This window comes from Vulpes lagopus, chromosome 2 (assembly GCF_018345385.1).
Source record: "Vulpes lagopus strain Blue_001 chromosome 2, ASM1834538v1, whole genome shotgun sequence".
NCBI classification, from domain to species: domain Eukaryota; kingdom Metazoa; phylum Chordata; class Mammalia; order Carnivora; family Canidae; genus Vulpes; species Vulpes lagopus.
In genome coordinates, this window is record NC_054825.1 from 49,824,853 (window position 1) to 49,839,321 (window position 14,469).

General features: G+C 43.5%; 1 protein-coding gene across 7 annotated transcripts in view; it reads right to left on the reverse strand.

Moving 5' to 3' along the window:
• Positions 1-14,469, reverse strand: part of MAP2K5 (mitogen-activated protein kinase kinase 5) — a 259,087-nt gene that overhangs the window by 24,124 nt on the left and 220,494 nt on the right. For all 7 annotated transcript variants that reach the window (XM_041745524.1, XM_041745523.1, XM_041745522.1 and 4 more), the window contains one exon: positions 14,038-14,083. In XM_041745524.1, the coding sequence (XP_041601458.1) occupies positions 14,038-14,083 (46 nt within the window). The remainder of the gene's footprint in view (positions 1-14,037; positions 14,084-14,469) is intronic.

Sequence of the window (14,469 nt, forward strand, 5' to 3'; positions counted from 1 at the left end):
ATAATGTTTTCACTTCCTTTGGATATAATCTCAGAAGTGGAATTGCTAGATCATATAGTTTATTTTTAATTTTCTGAGGAACCTCCATACTATTTTCCACGATGGCTGTACCAGTTTGCATTCCCACCAACAGCACAAGAGGGTTCCTTTTTCTTCACATCCTCACCAACACTTCTTACGTCCTGTCATTTTGGTGACAGCCATTCTGACAGGTGTGAGGTAACAGCTCATTGTGGTTTTGATTTGCATTTCCCTGATGGTCAGTGACACTGAGCATATTTTCATGTACCTGTTGGCCATTGGTAGATTTTCTCTGAAAAAAACGTCTATTCAGGTCCTTTGTCCTTTAATTGGTTTGTTTTGTTCTTGCTATTGAACTGTATGAGTTCTCTATATATTTTGGATATTACCTCCTTATCAGATGTATGGTTTGCAAATATTTTTCTCATTCTGTAGGTTGTTTTTCACTTAGTTCTTTTTGACTATCTATAAACAGAGATTACTGAACAGCTCCTTGGTGTCTTCTATCAGGTCAGCTTACCCCTGCAGAAGTTATATAAATGTCTTACTCCCACACCACACTGTAAGCTCCTCTGATCAGCCTCTATGTTTCCTGCAGCTCCGTAACTCAAGTGGTTGGTCTGGGAACTGCTTGCTACTCGTCTGCGACAAGATAAGGAGCTATGACACAAAGTGAATCAGCACACAGCTTCCTTCATTGACCAAGTTTTGCTACCAATGAATGTTAGCTGAATTAAACAGAAGCTTTGAGTCATGCTTGATTTATATTCTAGCACAAACTCCTTTCTTGTTTTCAAGAAACAGTTCAGATTCTACTACTAGTTCATGGTCCATATTTGAATAGCACTAAATACAGCATCTAATAATAAATTCTATGAATAGAATGTGGCTAGTAAATTTGCCAAGTTAAAAGAAATTTCTCCCAAACTCAAGGAACAGTTTTTCTTGGAAACTGCTTATTTCTTTCTTTCTTTTTTAAGATTTTATTTATTTGAGAGGAAAGAGCACACAAGGGGCGGGGGGGGGGGGGTGCAGAGGGAGAGGGAGAAGCAGACTTCCCGCTGAGCGGGGAGCTGGACTGCCAGGCTTGATCCCAGGACTCTGAAATCACGACCCGAGTCAAAGGCAGGTCTGAGCCACCCAGGCACCCCAGAAGTTGCTTATTTCTGTAACCACGATGGAAGAACTGAAAATAAGGTTTGAGGCTCTTGGTTTCTGCTACAAAGTTGACAAAACCAAAAAACAATAATAACTCAAAAATACTCACAGCCTCTGCTCAGATAACCAACTAACAGACCAAATGCAAACCGCTTGTGATTATTTTCTCTCTTCCTGTTTGGTTTGCCTGCACTGAGGTTGAGGCTTTGGCCAGGCACCTGCTGCAGTGTGCAGCCACCAGCTCCTTGCCTCAACTATGGCAGCTGCAGGATGAGGCCAAGGTGGAGGGGACCAGAGGGGCATTTTGGCTTCACAAGCACCCTGCTGAAATCCTACATGTTTCTTTGTAGGCTATTTGTATTTAGTTTTATTTTTGAGTGCAAGAAATAGTTTGACTTAGCTGAGATTCTCACAAGCACCATCCCCTGCTCAGGGTGCGCCAGTAGATACAGCTTTGTTTAAGGCACGATGGTCCCATTTCTGTCCTGGTTTTGTGGCTCCAGGCAAGCCAATTAACCTCTCTAAGCCCCAGTTTAACACATCAGTTAAATGGGAATAGGAATAACCCTTGTAGTGTTTGTGTGAGGGTCAAATGAGTAATTTATATGAAAGAACTCTGAAACTCAGGTGTTTAAGAAATGTTATCTGTTTAGATTAATTTCTCTCTCTATAATAATTTTGGTTTTTTAGATGTTAAAGAACAGAAGCCTTTCTGAATTTATCTGCAGCTCCAAGATGCATGCAATCCTCGTAAGTGCTTTCAGGTAAGTTCAGAGAAAATAAGTTGTAATAGATTCTGGCCAATGCGGACATTACAGGGTCTGTCACTTGTGATCCGAGCTGTGTTCCATGTTGTATGCAAGAAGTAAGACGCTCACGTAAATAAATGTTCTGTGAGGACTGCCTTACTTGTCACCAATTCACAAAGCCTGCCCGGAAAACCCTGGCTGGAAGAAACCTTGCCTCCCGCAGAAAACATTTTACCTGTTAAATTCATACCATTTCAATTCAATAACTATATAGTGGGCATTCTACTTGGGGCTATGCTCAGGATACTCACATAAATAAGACATGACATTGTCCTCTAGAAACCAGTAGTCTTGGGATGCCCGGGTGGCTCAGCAGTTGAGCGTCTGCCTTCAGTTCAGGGCATGATCCCAGGGGCCTGGGATCGAGTCCCACATCGGGTTCCCCATGGGGAGCTTGCTTCTCCCTCTGCCTATGCCTCTGCCCCCTCTCTGGGTCTCTTATGAATACATAAATAAAATCTTAAAAAAAAAAGAAACTAGTAGTCTTGTTCATGCACTGTTACCAGTTATGTAGACAAGCTGCTGCCACAAAGGGTGAAAAGTGCACTAACAGAGGTACCTGCCAGCAGGAAGGATGCCATACACCAGGAAGTCGTGAACCCTACCGAAGCAGGCCTGGGAAGCCTCACAGAGGCTGTGCCAATGAACACTCATTTCCCACCCAAAGCTACTTCTAATCCTCAACACGTTTTTGGAGGCTCTTGAAATTACTGGAATTGCAGGAATTTCCCACTTGGATGTAAGGAGACAGCACATCAAAGACATGACCATGCAAGGCTGTCTCACGTATCTGGGCACCATGAGAATACTGGAGCCCAGCGTGCGTGTGAAGGGGCAGGTGAAGGTGGGCAGGAATTGCAGAGGGAGGGCTTCGATGGGTCTCATGTCCCATCCAGGGCTTGGCTGTTACAGCCTCATCTTCCTTGCTAGACTATAAGCTGGTTGAGGTCAGGATTCAGGGTTGCCACACCACTTCCTCGGCATCAGGTAGGATGCTCTGCACCTGCCAGGTGCTTGACAACTAAAAACGGTGAAAGCACACTCGTGATGCCCAGAGGTGTTCCCTCCCCTCTCACAGGAGTAGAAAAGCCTTAGTCTGAAATCTGTATCTGTACCAGACATGCAGTAGGTTATAATGTAGCCAGCCCTCTAAATCTACCCTTCTGCCTTTCTTTGGTATTTAACCCACTTTCCACATGACGTGACACCACTGCCTGCACAGGAGAGCTGGGCTATTTCCGCAGGCAGGAAGGACAGTGTGCCCAGCCACAGCTCTGCTGACCTCCCTGAAGGGGACGAAACGCCGGCTCTGGTTCTAGAAAGAACTTTCCAGCCTGGGAGCTGGTGCCTCGGGCCCTACACACACTAGCATTCCAGGGTTGCTGATTTGCCTTCCGAGAGTTAGAGCCAGAGTATTCCAGAGGCAAGGCTCTGGCTTAAAAAAAAAAAAAAAAAAATCATGTTTAATTTAAAAATTAGAAACTGGAGCAGGCTGTGAGCACAGGGGTTGATTGAAACAAAATTTAAATTCCTGTCAAGCCCATTTAAACACGGGGGCCCTTCATAGACAATTAGCTGCTCCCTGTGAATGCTGAATAAACTCAGGCCTGGTCACTGCGAGAAGACAGGCGCCTACTGTGAGGCACTGGAAAAAAAATTAACTAAAATCAGGCTGTATGAAATATTTTGCCTTTCACTATATCACAGGGGTTTGAAAGTGTAAACAAGACAAAAATCGATTCCTTGGTGCCCTCAAATCAATCCCCCAAAATGGTTAGGGCATCTGTTTCTGCTAAATTTTGTTTACATCGGCAGATTTGCCCTAATTGCGGTTGTTTATCTCTCATCGTCCCTGGGGCCCTAATCTCCCGATTACTAATACTTAACACTCATTTCACATCTAAAGCTACTTCTAATCCTCAACAGGTTTTGGGGGCTCTTAAAATTATTGAAGCCACAGAGGCGGGAGACACAGCCTCTTTGTGAAAGGGACATTTTCTTATCTACTACCAGCTGGGCCCAATCATCACCAGGGATGGTGACAACAAAGGTGCTAAAAGGCTCTTCCACAATGACTGCTGCTCCACTGGGGATTCAGAGGATAAAAAAGAGCTTTGATGGAAAAATCTGAACAAGAGGCGAGAGCAGTCCAGCCAAATAAAGTTACTGTCATAATCAAATGCTGTCAATCACCATGAAAATCCAATTAAAAATGTTTCAGCACAGCCCTCTTAAGTGGAAAAATGTACCCTATTTATACAAATTTTTGTCAACTCCACACCAGTCCCACAATTAGAAAGTCCTGCTATTAATTGAATCCCTCTGCCCCCCCCCCGCCCCAAGTTTAAAAAGAGACGCAGGCCATCCAGAAGCCTTCTGAGGGAGGTGAGACACACGTAGGCTATTGGTATACAATTAAGAGTTAATCAGGTTACATTTGAAAATTCCATTTTTATTTGTGTCAAGGGAACCTCTGCACGAATAAACGAATGCTACCTAGCCTCCTACTTCAGGATCAGTGACCATTTATACTGAAAGCACAGAGAAACGGTAAACCAGGATACTGGAAAGAAACTAGTCCATGCTCCGGCAAATGTCTCTCGGTAGACCAAGACCTAATGTTTAATTCTAATCTTGAAAATTAAATAGAGGACAGAAGGCCCAAATGTCTTTACTGCCTTTAGGCAGTCTCTAAATGGCCAAGCGAACCTCAAATTATCTGCAGGCAGATCCAGCCCCCCAAATAACTGCATATCTACAAAAGGGTTCACTGAAACCACAAGACTCCCGATCCCCAAAGGTCTCTCTCAAAACTGCTACAAATTAAAAAGCAAACAACCCATTAAACAAATCCAGCTGGTTTCAACTGTAAATAGGAGGCCTCTAATATTTTTCCAGCCCTTGAAATTCCTGGTTAGACTCATTAATTATTGATAAGAATTGCATCTATTTATTGGAGTGTACTCCCAGGAAAACAAGTTTGCTGCCTTCAACAGCAATTCCCAAATCACAGAGACTAGGCTTCAGATCTTTTTATATTTCCCCCAGAAATGACTAAATGTCTCTGGTTGTTTTCAACTTAATCCATTATTCCTGAGAGCTAGGGGTTGGGGTGACACGCATCTGTGATGCTGAAAAAGACTGTGGGGTCCCCCTGCCATCAGTCTAACCCAGCAAAGATGGTGCTGGCCAGGTGGTCTCCTCTAGGTCTTGGTTCTCTGGTGACCTCTTGACTTGGAATTAACGGTCAAGGTGGATTCTCGTGTGGTTAGAACACACCGGAGAGCTCACAGGTGCTGCTGAGCAACACCTGGGTAACACTGTCTTGCTCTTCTCGTACTTCCAGGGTGGGATGGCCAAACCCTGGTGCCTGCTCTGGTCACAATACTGGTTGTTAAATGCTTTGAACGTTATCCCCCCTGCAAACATCGCAACATCCTAAAAATGTCTTTATTTTAGCATCAAATTATTTCACCCACATGACCTCTTGGTAACTCCGACAAAACCCTTTGATGGGGCTACGCATTCTGGTGTGATCACCCTAACTTATCTTGTATGTTACAACGTCCAGAGATTACTTGTTCTTGGGTCAGTCTGAGGAAACTGAGAACAAGGGACATATCCCGTTTGTCTCTCTGTTCGATGTCTAGTACAACGTTTCACTGAACTGGATGAGAGAGACTGGCGCATGCAAAGAGGAAGTGATAGCGATTTCTCTTCTTGTAATTAGATCAGAGACCTCGCCTGAATGGCAGTTGCATAGAACCAACCATGCTGGCACTGAATTCTAAGAGCATGATCCTCCTTCACGGCACTTATAATCGAGTAGGAAAAAAGGGAATTAAACTAGCTTCTCCTTGTAATCACCCAGAGAGCTTTTAAGAAACAAAACAGTACCTGCTCTCTGGCCCAAGCATCACAGATTCTTTGATCTGGGCTGGGATCCAGGGTTGTTTTGTTTTTTGTTTTTTTTTTCCTCTTTATTTTTAGCCCACTTGTCTGATTCTGATGAGTTGCCAGCATTAGGAACCTGTACCACATGGGCCAAATTGGGAATATACAACGAATATGTAATTTTGTGTAGTTAAGTGCCATTCTAAGTTAGAGACAGTAAATTCTGGAGTGCCTCAGAGAAGGGACCAAGCACTGTGATGCAGAGGAGGATGGAGATCTCCAACGGCAGGGAAGGGTATTCCAAACCGAGGCCACCACCCAAATAAAAGAAACTGCCAACAGGCTGAGTGGTGTCAAATGAGGAACTAATGGACGACACACTCCCAAGACCCAGCTTCGCCCCCCGTAAATGTGGCGTAACACAGTAGAGCAGCCCCAGAGATCCACTTCACTGCCTCCAGGATAACCAAACTATTTTTGCAGTCAAGGCACCACAGCCTCATTGTGCCATGAAACGCGATGCTGGGAAGATGACAGTTGGCCCAGTAAAATGAGAAAGAAGCACTGCAGGCAGGAGTTCAAAAAACCGCAATCTTAAACAGGCAAATCATCACCATATTAAGAGATCTGACCTGACTGATGGAGGAAAAAAGTTATCCTTAACTGGGAAATTAAAACTGTTAGATCACCATGATCAAGGAGTGACAGATTTTTATCTATGTGTATCTCTCTTGCTACGTGCGTGTATATAAATACACACAAACACACACATGTTTATCTGCTCAAGTCTCGTGAAAAGATTAAGCAGTCATGTCTGTGGAAAAACAAAGCTTGTTTTCTGGGGTTATAATCTCTCTGTTCTTGCTGAAGTGCTAACGTGTCATCAAAAATTCAAATTAAAGCTGTCTGATTTAGTGCGATCTCAAGCATCCAGATAGTGATTTTGCCGTTGTAATTATGTGCAATTAAAAAGCTAAAATCAACTTCTTACTAGTAGATTCCTATTTATAAGCAGACACAAACAGATGATTTTAATGGCCTTCAGAACTTGAAAATAATAATAAAAAGATCATTACATGGTTGTCAACTGGGCCTCTGTAGAGCCCCCAGGTTTCTGGGATGCTATTTGTGCTTGAAGGAAATACTTAGCTGAAGTTACAATCCCAGTCAGGGAGTCTCCCTGCAAATTCTGGGTGCCTTGGCTAATGAGCTGATCTGCACCTCCAGATGAATAACCAAAAGCAAAAATGATGTCTGCAAGAATGGGTGGCCAGACACACATATGAGTTTGGCCTAAGGGTCTATTTTAAAACATGCTCTTTTAGACACAGGCAATAGCTAGATGTAGTAAATGACAACCAAATTCGTAATTGCTTATTAAATCATCATTAATATCTTAAAAAGTTTAGATTGCAAGCAGAGTGGTCCATGAACACTATGCAAGGGGGCTGCTGAAATGTGCATTTCCTCCTATCTGTGCTTGGAATACATGTAAGGTCTGGATCAAAGAAACCAAAACTCACTGCTGGTCCGTTTAGTAGAATGTGGTGACATAATGTTGAACTTTATCTGTGCTCCCAGAAAGAAAGAATAGATGAGAAATCTCCTTACTCTTTTGTTAGCCACAAAGGACCACCCAACTTTCACAGAGATATGATCCATCCTTCCATCTGACTTCCTCGTTTACCTGCCTCCATAACCATGGCCCACTCCTTTTTCTTTGAGACATTCCTCCCTCATAAACATTCTCCATATTGCAACAGCCTGAATAAAATCATCTTTTTTTTTTTTTTTTTTTTAATGTAGGCTCCTCACCTTGCATGGAGTACAACATGGGCCTTGAACTCATGACCCTAAGATCAAGACCTGAGCTGAGATCAAGAGCCAGACACTCCGGCAATTGAGCCACCCAGGTGCCCCTAAAATCATCTTCTTAATTGTCCATTCTGACTATCACAGGGGTCAAAAGGTTTGGGTCTAACAATGCCGGATGAAACCATTTGGTGTAAACCCAAAAGGGGTTTTCTACCCTGGAATTGAGGTGCTGGAGAGACAAAAATCTAACGTGGTGATTTCTTCAATTTTTAAAAGGGACCATGTAGATGCCCAGTTTATCACATCCATTGATTAACTGAGAGAACAATGAGCAAAACTATCTGAAAATGTAATTACAATCAGTTTTGGATCACAGAAAAGCTACCAGTGACAATTTAACAGAGAGGAGTTAAACAAGTTAACAAGTAATTAAATGTTTAAACAGATTTTTCTGGAGCAGTTTGGTGTTTATTAGCCCCCAAACAATACCACCTCTTATACATAAAGCCTTTTCTGAGAAATGAGATGCCTTTAAGTTTGCAGCTGCTGGGATTTAGATGAAGGGAAAAAAAATCTAAAAGCATTATTTTGATTATAACTGACATCCCTCCCCCAAGATCCACACCTGCTTTTTAAGATTTCGAGTCCCACGATTTACTTGCTTTCTAAGCAAAATGTCAAATTTCAATTGCAAACTGCACTCTGTGTTTCTTCTTAGTAGCCTGAATGGAAAACCAAAACCAAAACAAACAAAAAAACCCCCCAAAAAACAAAAGCCCAAACCCGAGGAGATACTGAACGAGGACGCCTTGCTCTGGAATGTACCAGGAAACGCACAAAATAACAGGCATTATTAGAACCTAAGGAGAAAACCCATGTTTTTAAACAATTACTAAAGCAGTATAGTAATAGCATAAAGACAATTTCTGCGCCAGCTTGTTTCTTTGAAATTCTCTTTGCCACTGAACAGCTAGAACAGATAATAACTATTAGTAAATCAAACTCCTCTGCAATATCCAGCTGTGCCTCACGCATTTACATACAGATAGAATGGGTATATGTTTTTAATATGTATGTGATCCGTACTTTTACCACAGCCGAAGTGCATGCTACAAAGGAGGAGGAGAATGGGAATCGGATCAGCATGAGATAATAAAGTGGCCTAGATAAAGTATTAGCCAGCGATTGATCTCAAACCGGGATGCTGCTTCTTCTGACCTGATTACTTACTATGCATAGATTCCATTAAATAGAGCTTAGACATGGGAAGCTTCTGGAAATACTCTAAATGCATAGAAGGATCTACAGCACTCTGAACCTAAATTGTAACTGTAGAGGTGCCCACGGCCCGTACCCTCCTTGCCTGCGTCGAGGCCCACATTCAGGACAGGCTGGGAGGTTAAGGACACCTGCCAGCTGGGGAGCAGCCCTGGCGAGTCCCACAGGGAGGGCCTTTCCCTTCCTTCCCCTTTGCCGGGCCAGCACCCTCCTGAGCTGCTGGTCTGGTCCTGGCTGCACTGCAATAACAGAATGAAAAGGCAGCCAGGGAGCTTAACAATCATTCAGGGTCACGGTCCCGTTTGAAAAAATGATGACAGCCACAGATTCCTCTCCTCAGAAAAGAATGCAAATCCCTGCATGCATACACGAAGCTGGATGGAATTTTAGGGGCTCTAACAGACTTCCTGAAGTCATGGACCTGAGATGGAGGACTGGGGGATCTCGTCCATCCCCTCCGTTTTGCACATGAGGATGCTAAGAGCTGGGAGGGGATAGGGAGCTGCTGACAAGGGAAGGGAAGTGGGGAAGCTTTCCTGCTAAAGCACAGCCTGACCTTGGCTACCAGAGAACTCCACAGGAAGACTCATTCAGCAGAAGGCACACTCGGTGGCCTCCTCGAGCAAGGGCCTACAAGATAATGTTTCTCTCCGTTTTCCTTCTATTCAAAAATACTTAAACACAACCATTTGAAGAGCAAAACCAGATCTGACCCTCTCCATCTCAATATGCTCCCATCTCAAGCTGTCCCTGAATTTAGAGGTCTGATTGTTATTTTTGTGTGTGTGTGTGTTTTTAAAGATTTTATTTATTTATTCATGAGAGACACACAGAGAGAGGCAGAGACACAGGCAGAGGGAGAAGCAGGCTCCATGCAGGGGGCCCGATGCGGGACTTGATCCTGAGATTCTGGGATCACACCCTAAGCCGAAGGCAGACGCTCAACCGCTGAGCCACCCAGGTGTCCCTTTTTGCGTCCTTCAATTGGATTGCTGACATTTTGGGAAAAGGCCTCCATCACCCTTGCTTTATCATCTTCTCCCTTCTTGCCGCATCCTCGCCATCCGTTCTGATGGGCAGCAGCTGTCCCCCACTCCACATAAGCTGCAACGTTCCCCCTGCGTTGTCTTAAGCCTGGTGAACATTCTGTTTGCCATCTCTACAGAGCTTCTACAGACTGAAACTTTTTTCTAAGTTGATGGGTCCTACTTCACAGAGCCGAGGCAGCACTGACCTAGGTCTTCCCTGTGATTTACCAGGGTGATGTAAAAGTGGGTTAATAACAGAATCATTTTCTTAGGAGCAGAAAGAGTGTGTGTGAGTGAGGGGTATCAGCACGTCGGAGGGTCTTCACCGCTTGCATGGCTGGCTTTCCTTTGTTGGGTTTAACGCTGACTCTTGATTTATGCAATAGTTCTTAAAGGACAGAAGGGTTTCCTTATACTTGAATGGGAGCCCACTCACGGAAAAAAAGTGTGGGTGGGTGGGTGTGTTGCTTCCATGTCAGGTCAAAGTTTTCAGACTTGGACTAGGGTTTCTTCTATAAGAAGTGGAAGTTTTAACAGATCACCCAGCTGGTGGTGAACGTGTAGCCTATCTGAATTCCACCTTTGTGGGTTTGGGACTCCACGAGAACAATGTCAATAGGATTTCTGTTCCAAAGGGCACTAGAGTTCTCATGCTGCTCTGAAAAAGTCTGGAGCCTCTTCACACTCAGGCTTTGTCCAGTCTGTTTCCTTTGTCTGGAACGTCCCCTTGAAAACTCTTTACTAAAATTCAGTCCATTCGCCAAAGGCCCTTTTCAAATGCTACCTTCTTCATGCAGCTTTTTCCATTTTCTCCCAGTGGATCCCCCAGAACTCTGCAGTTCTTTTTCTTTTTTTTCTCTGCAGTTCTTTTATGAGTTACTTTATCCTAGCAATTTGTATACTTGCTGTGTTCCCTGCAGGACTGTATGAATGTGGCTTGTTCTTCCTTGTATCTTGAGTCTAGCACAGGACTTTGCACATAATGGTCTACAAATATCTGCTGAATTGAATTATTTACCTGGTTCTGAGATCTCCCAAGATGATGTGGATGCTACCGATGAGAGTTCTGAGTGAGTTCTATATGTAGCTTAATGGCTACATGCCAGAAAAGCCTATCAGCTCACATGAACTCTGGGCTCCCCAAAATGTGAGCGTTAAGGGAGTTTCTTGGTCCAGCTTTAAAATATTTCTACTTAAAACAGAAAAATTGATAACTAGGGATGCCTGGGTGGCTCAGCGGTTGAGGGTCTGCCTTTGGCCCAGGGCGTGATCCCCGGATCTGGGATCGAGTCCCACATCAGGCTCCTTGCAGGGAGCCTGCTTCTCCTTCAGCCTCTGTCTCAGCCTCTGTCTCTGCCTCCAGGGCGTGATCCCCGGATCTGGGATCGAGTCCCACATCGGGCTCCTTGCAGGGAGCCTGCTTCTCCTTCAGCCTCTGTCTCTAACTGTGTGTGTGTGTGTGTGTGTGTGTGTGTGTCTCATGAATAAATAAATAAAATCTGTTTTAAAAAAGAGAAAAATTGGTAACTATCTTTGGAACAACCATACAAAGTAGAATTAAATAGCTAAACACCTAGATGAGTCCTAACACTGGGATTTTAGTGGCCTCAGGAGTCTAAACTTGAGCTTTACACTTCATCTTTAAGACTTACATGGTCAAAAATTGCAAAGATGATGGTTTTTATGACTGGGGTATTCTGGATATAAGGTAACCCCACCAGATAAAAACTGCTTACAGGCCCATTGTGTGCATGGCCCACCCCTCCCTGCACTCTGGTTTACTTAGGCGGGACCCAATGTGTTCACGGAGGTCACTGCCACACCAGAGGTCCCCGGTGACGCATCTGTAACTCTCAGCATTTCCACCTGGTCCCATCTCTGATTTTCTCCCTTTGGTTTGGACAATCTCCAGGCCTCCCACAGCTGATGCGGCCCAAGCGGTACGCCCAAAAGTATTGACCACGTCAGTACCCTGCTACCTGGTGTTACCGTGTCTGGGAGATAAACTGCTCTTTTTATGAAAGGCAGGCCCCCACCCACAGTGACAAATGTCCTCCACAGTTCATGCATTCCAGAGGGTGCTCTCAGCTTCCAGATGGGAGCACCATCAAATAGGTTGTGGGCGGAGAGGGAAAAGGAAAAATTAAAGTCATTAATATGCTGGAAAACACAAAGACTGGGATCCAAGGATGTGACTCAGGTACCCCAAGTCAGGTACAACCCACTTTCCTTCCCTGCCCCTATTTGGCTCAATATTGCAGTCAGAGGCAGGCAGCACCCAACCCTCTTGACCGCAGGAGCCTCACATATGTTCCAAGTTTTCCGCCTCCTCACCAAGCTCTTTCTTAAGCCAGGGTGCCTCACTAGTGCTGTACCTAAGGAATATGTTCATTTAAATCCAACTGGGAGCAGTACTAAAAATGTTAAATTACGTATAGGATGGTGCTTCCTGTGACTAAATTTTTCACTGTTTTTTCACTGATTTATTGATATTTATTAATTAAAAATGTGGGACAGCACACACCAGGGTGTACAGTTATAAAGAGATATCAAAATATGTATCGCTTGTTTCTCTCCATACACACACACACACACACACACACACACACACACACCCTTACATACACTTCCTTCTAAGGCACTGAAAGTACTCACCCTTTAGCTTTGTCTTTATGACCTGCCACCCTGGAGTTGTGCTCCTTACCAAGAAGACATACATCCGTATGCATTTATGAGTGTACGTGAGATCTGGAGTGTTTTATTTATAAGTGGCCAACTCATCATAGCACTGAGACATGCGTTTACAAACATATCTATTTTATGAAACCCTATTCCTTTGTTTTAATAGCTGAGCTATCCAGCCATAGCATAATAATGTACAAGGTAAATGGGTCTCCATCTCTAGAACCTGTTCCAAGTTTTCTCAAATGTGACTAACTGCAAGAATTTCCCAACCATCAAAGAGATGCCGTCGCTGAAAGATCAGTGTATTCTAGACATGAAAACTGCACAGTTGTGAATTGCAGAGGTTTTAGGGCTGAACTTTAACTTGAAACTACCCTGAAAATGGAGATTTGCTCCAGGGGTAACACGAGGGAGAAAACTACCTTTCTGGAAAGCATTCATGATGCGAAAGGGAAACATAGCGTTATTTTATATTCTAGGATGAAATCTGTATCCTAAGTAAGAAGTCTGGGCACTCAGGGTGTTGATTAGGATGGCAAACAACGGATGAAGACCTCTGGACTGGTATCTGTAAAATGTTCACTGTTTAAAGTGGTGAAAGGAAATCGGCTGGAATGTGCTCTGAGCAATAATCTAAAGACGGAATGGTATACACAAAACATGAGAAAGAGCAGACGATAATTATTATTTACTAATGCTCGATCCTAGCGGTCTAACAGCTTGTGCATTGTCAAATCAACAATCTGCACTAAATAAATGACCATTTGGGAATTGCCAGGGAGCGTCTCTGTTCCTCTCCCTGCTCCACTAAAAACTGTCATTTGCAATCAAAGAAAGCGGCCTTGGAGCTGAGAACACAGCACCCGCAGCCTTATAGTTGTCTCTTTCTGTGGAAAGACCAAAGATTCACATTAACTTGATCTTTTGCAGCCAATCTAATTTCATTCTACATGAATCCAAGAGGACTCCACGCCACATTCAGACTCTCCTGCAGGACTGCGCTAAAAACTTAATATGCTGACTCGCTTTTCTGTTACCAATCCTCTGGATTCTGAGAGGCTGTAACAGCAAATGAGGACAAGGAGTAACCCAGATTAACTTGTGACCCTTGGGTGTGAGGCGAAGGAAGAGAGTTCTGCTTTAAGTTTCAAAAACGGTGGTGGGTTTTTAAAAAGTAAAAACTACTGTCTGAGGATATGAACTTCAAAAACACCTCCCCAAATGGAGTAAGTAATGCTGCCTCTCTAAAGCCTGTGGATGTTTTAAATTCCATTCTGGTACTTTTAACAGAATGTTAAGCACAGATCTATAACTAGAGAATTCTAATGTAACTAAAAAAATGTACTTACCATCAGGTCCTCAGGTGCTGGTCTTTCTTTTGGTTGTTTTCGCATGCTGTAAGAGGAAGGAAACCCCACTGTTAACCGGTATCACTTAGGAATCTGTGCTATACTTTCCACCCTTGACCGTTTCCCCTGGAATCTGAATGTTTCCAAATTCATCATATTTAATTCTTGGCCAAAGTATTAGCATATATACCCTGTCTTTTATTTGGGCCTTTAATTAATCAGATTTTGGGGGAAATCTCATGAATCAGAAACACAAAGATTTTTTCTTGTGTGTGTGTGGGAGTAGAGTTATTCTTGCAATACAGATGAAGAATGGATTTAAATTTACCTAATTCTACTTTTGAAATAAATGTGTGTGTGGTGGGGAAGCAGCAATATGTCTTCCTGACTCAGTTCTCAATTTATTTCAAACTTAAATGTAGGGAACAACAG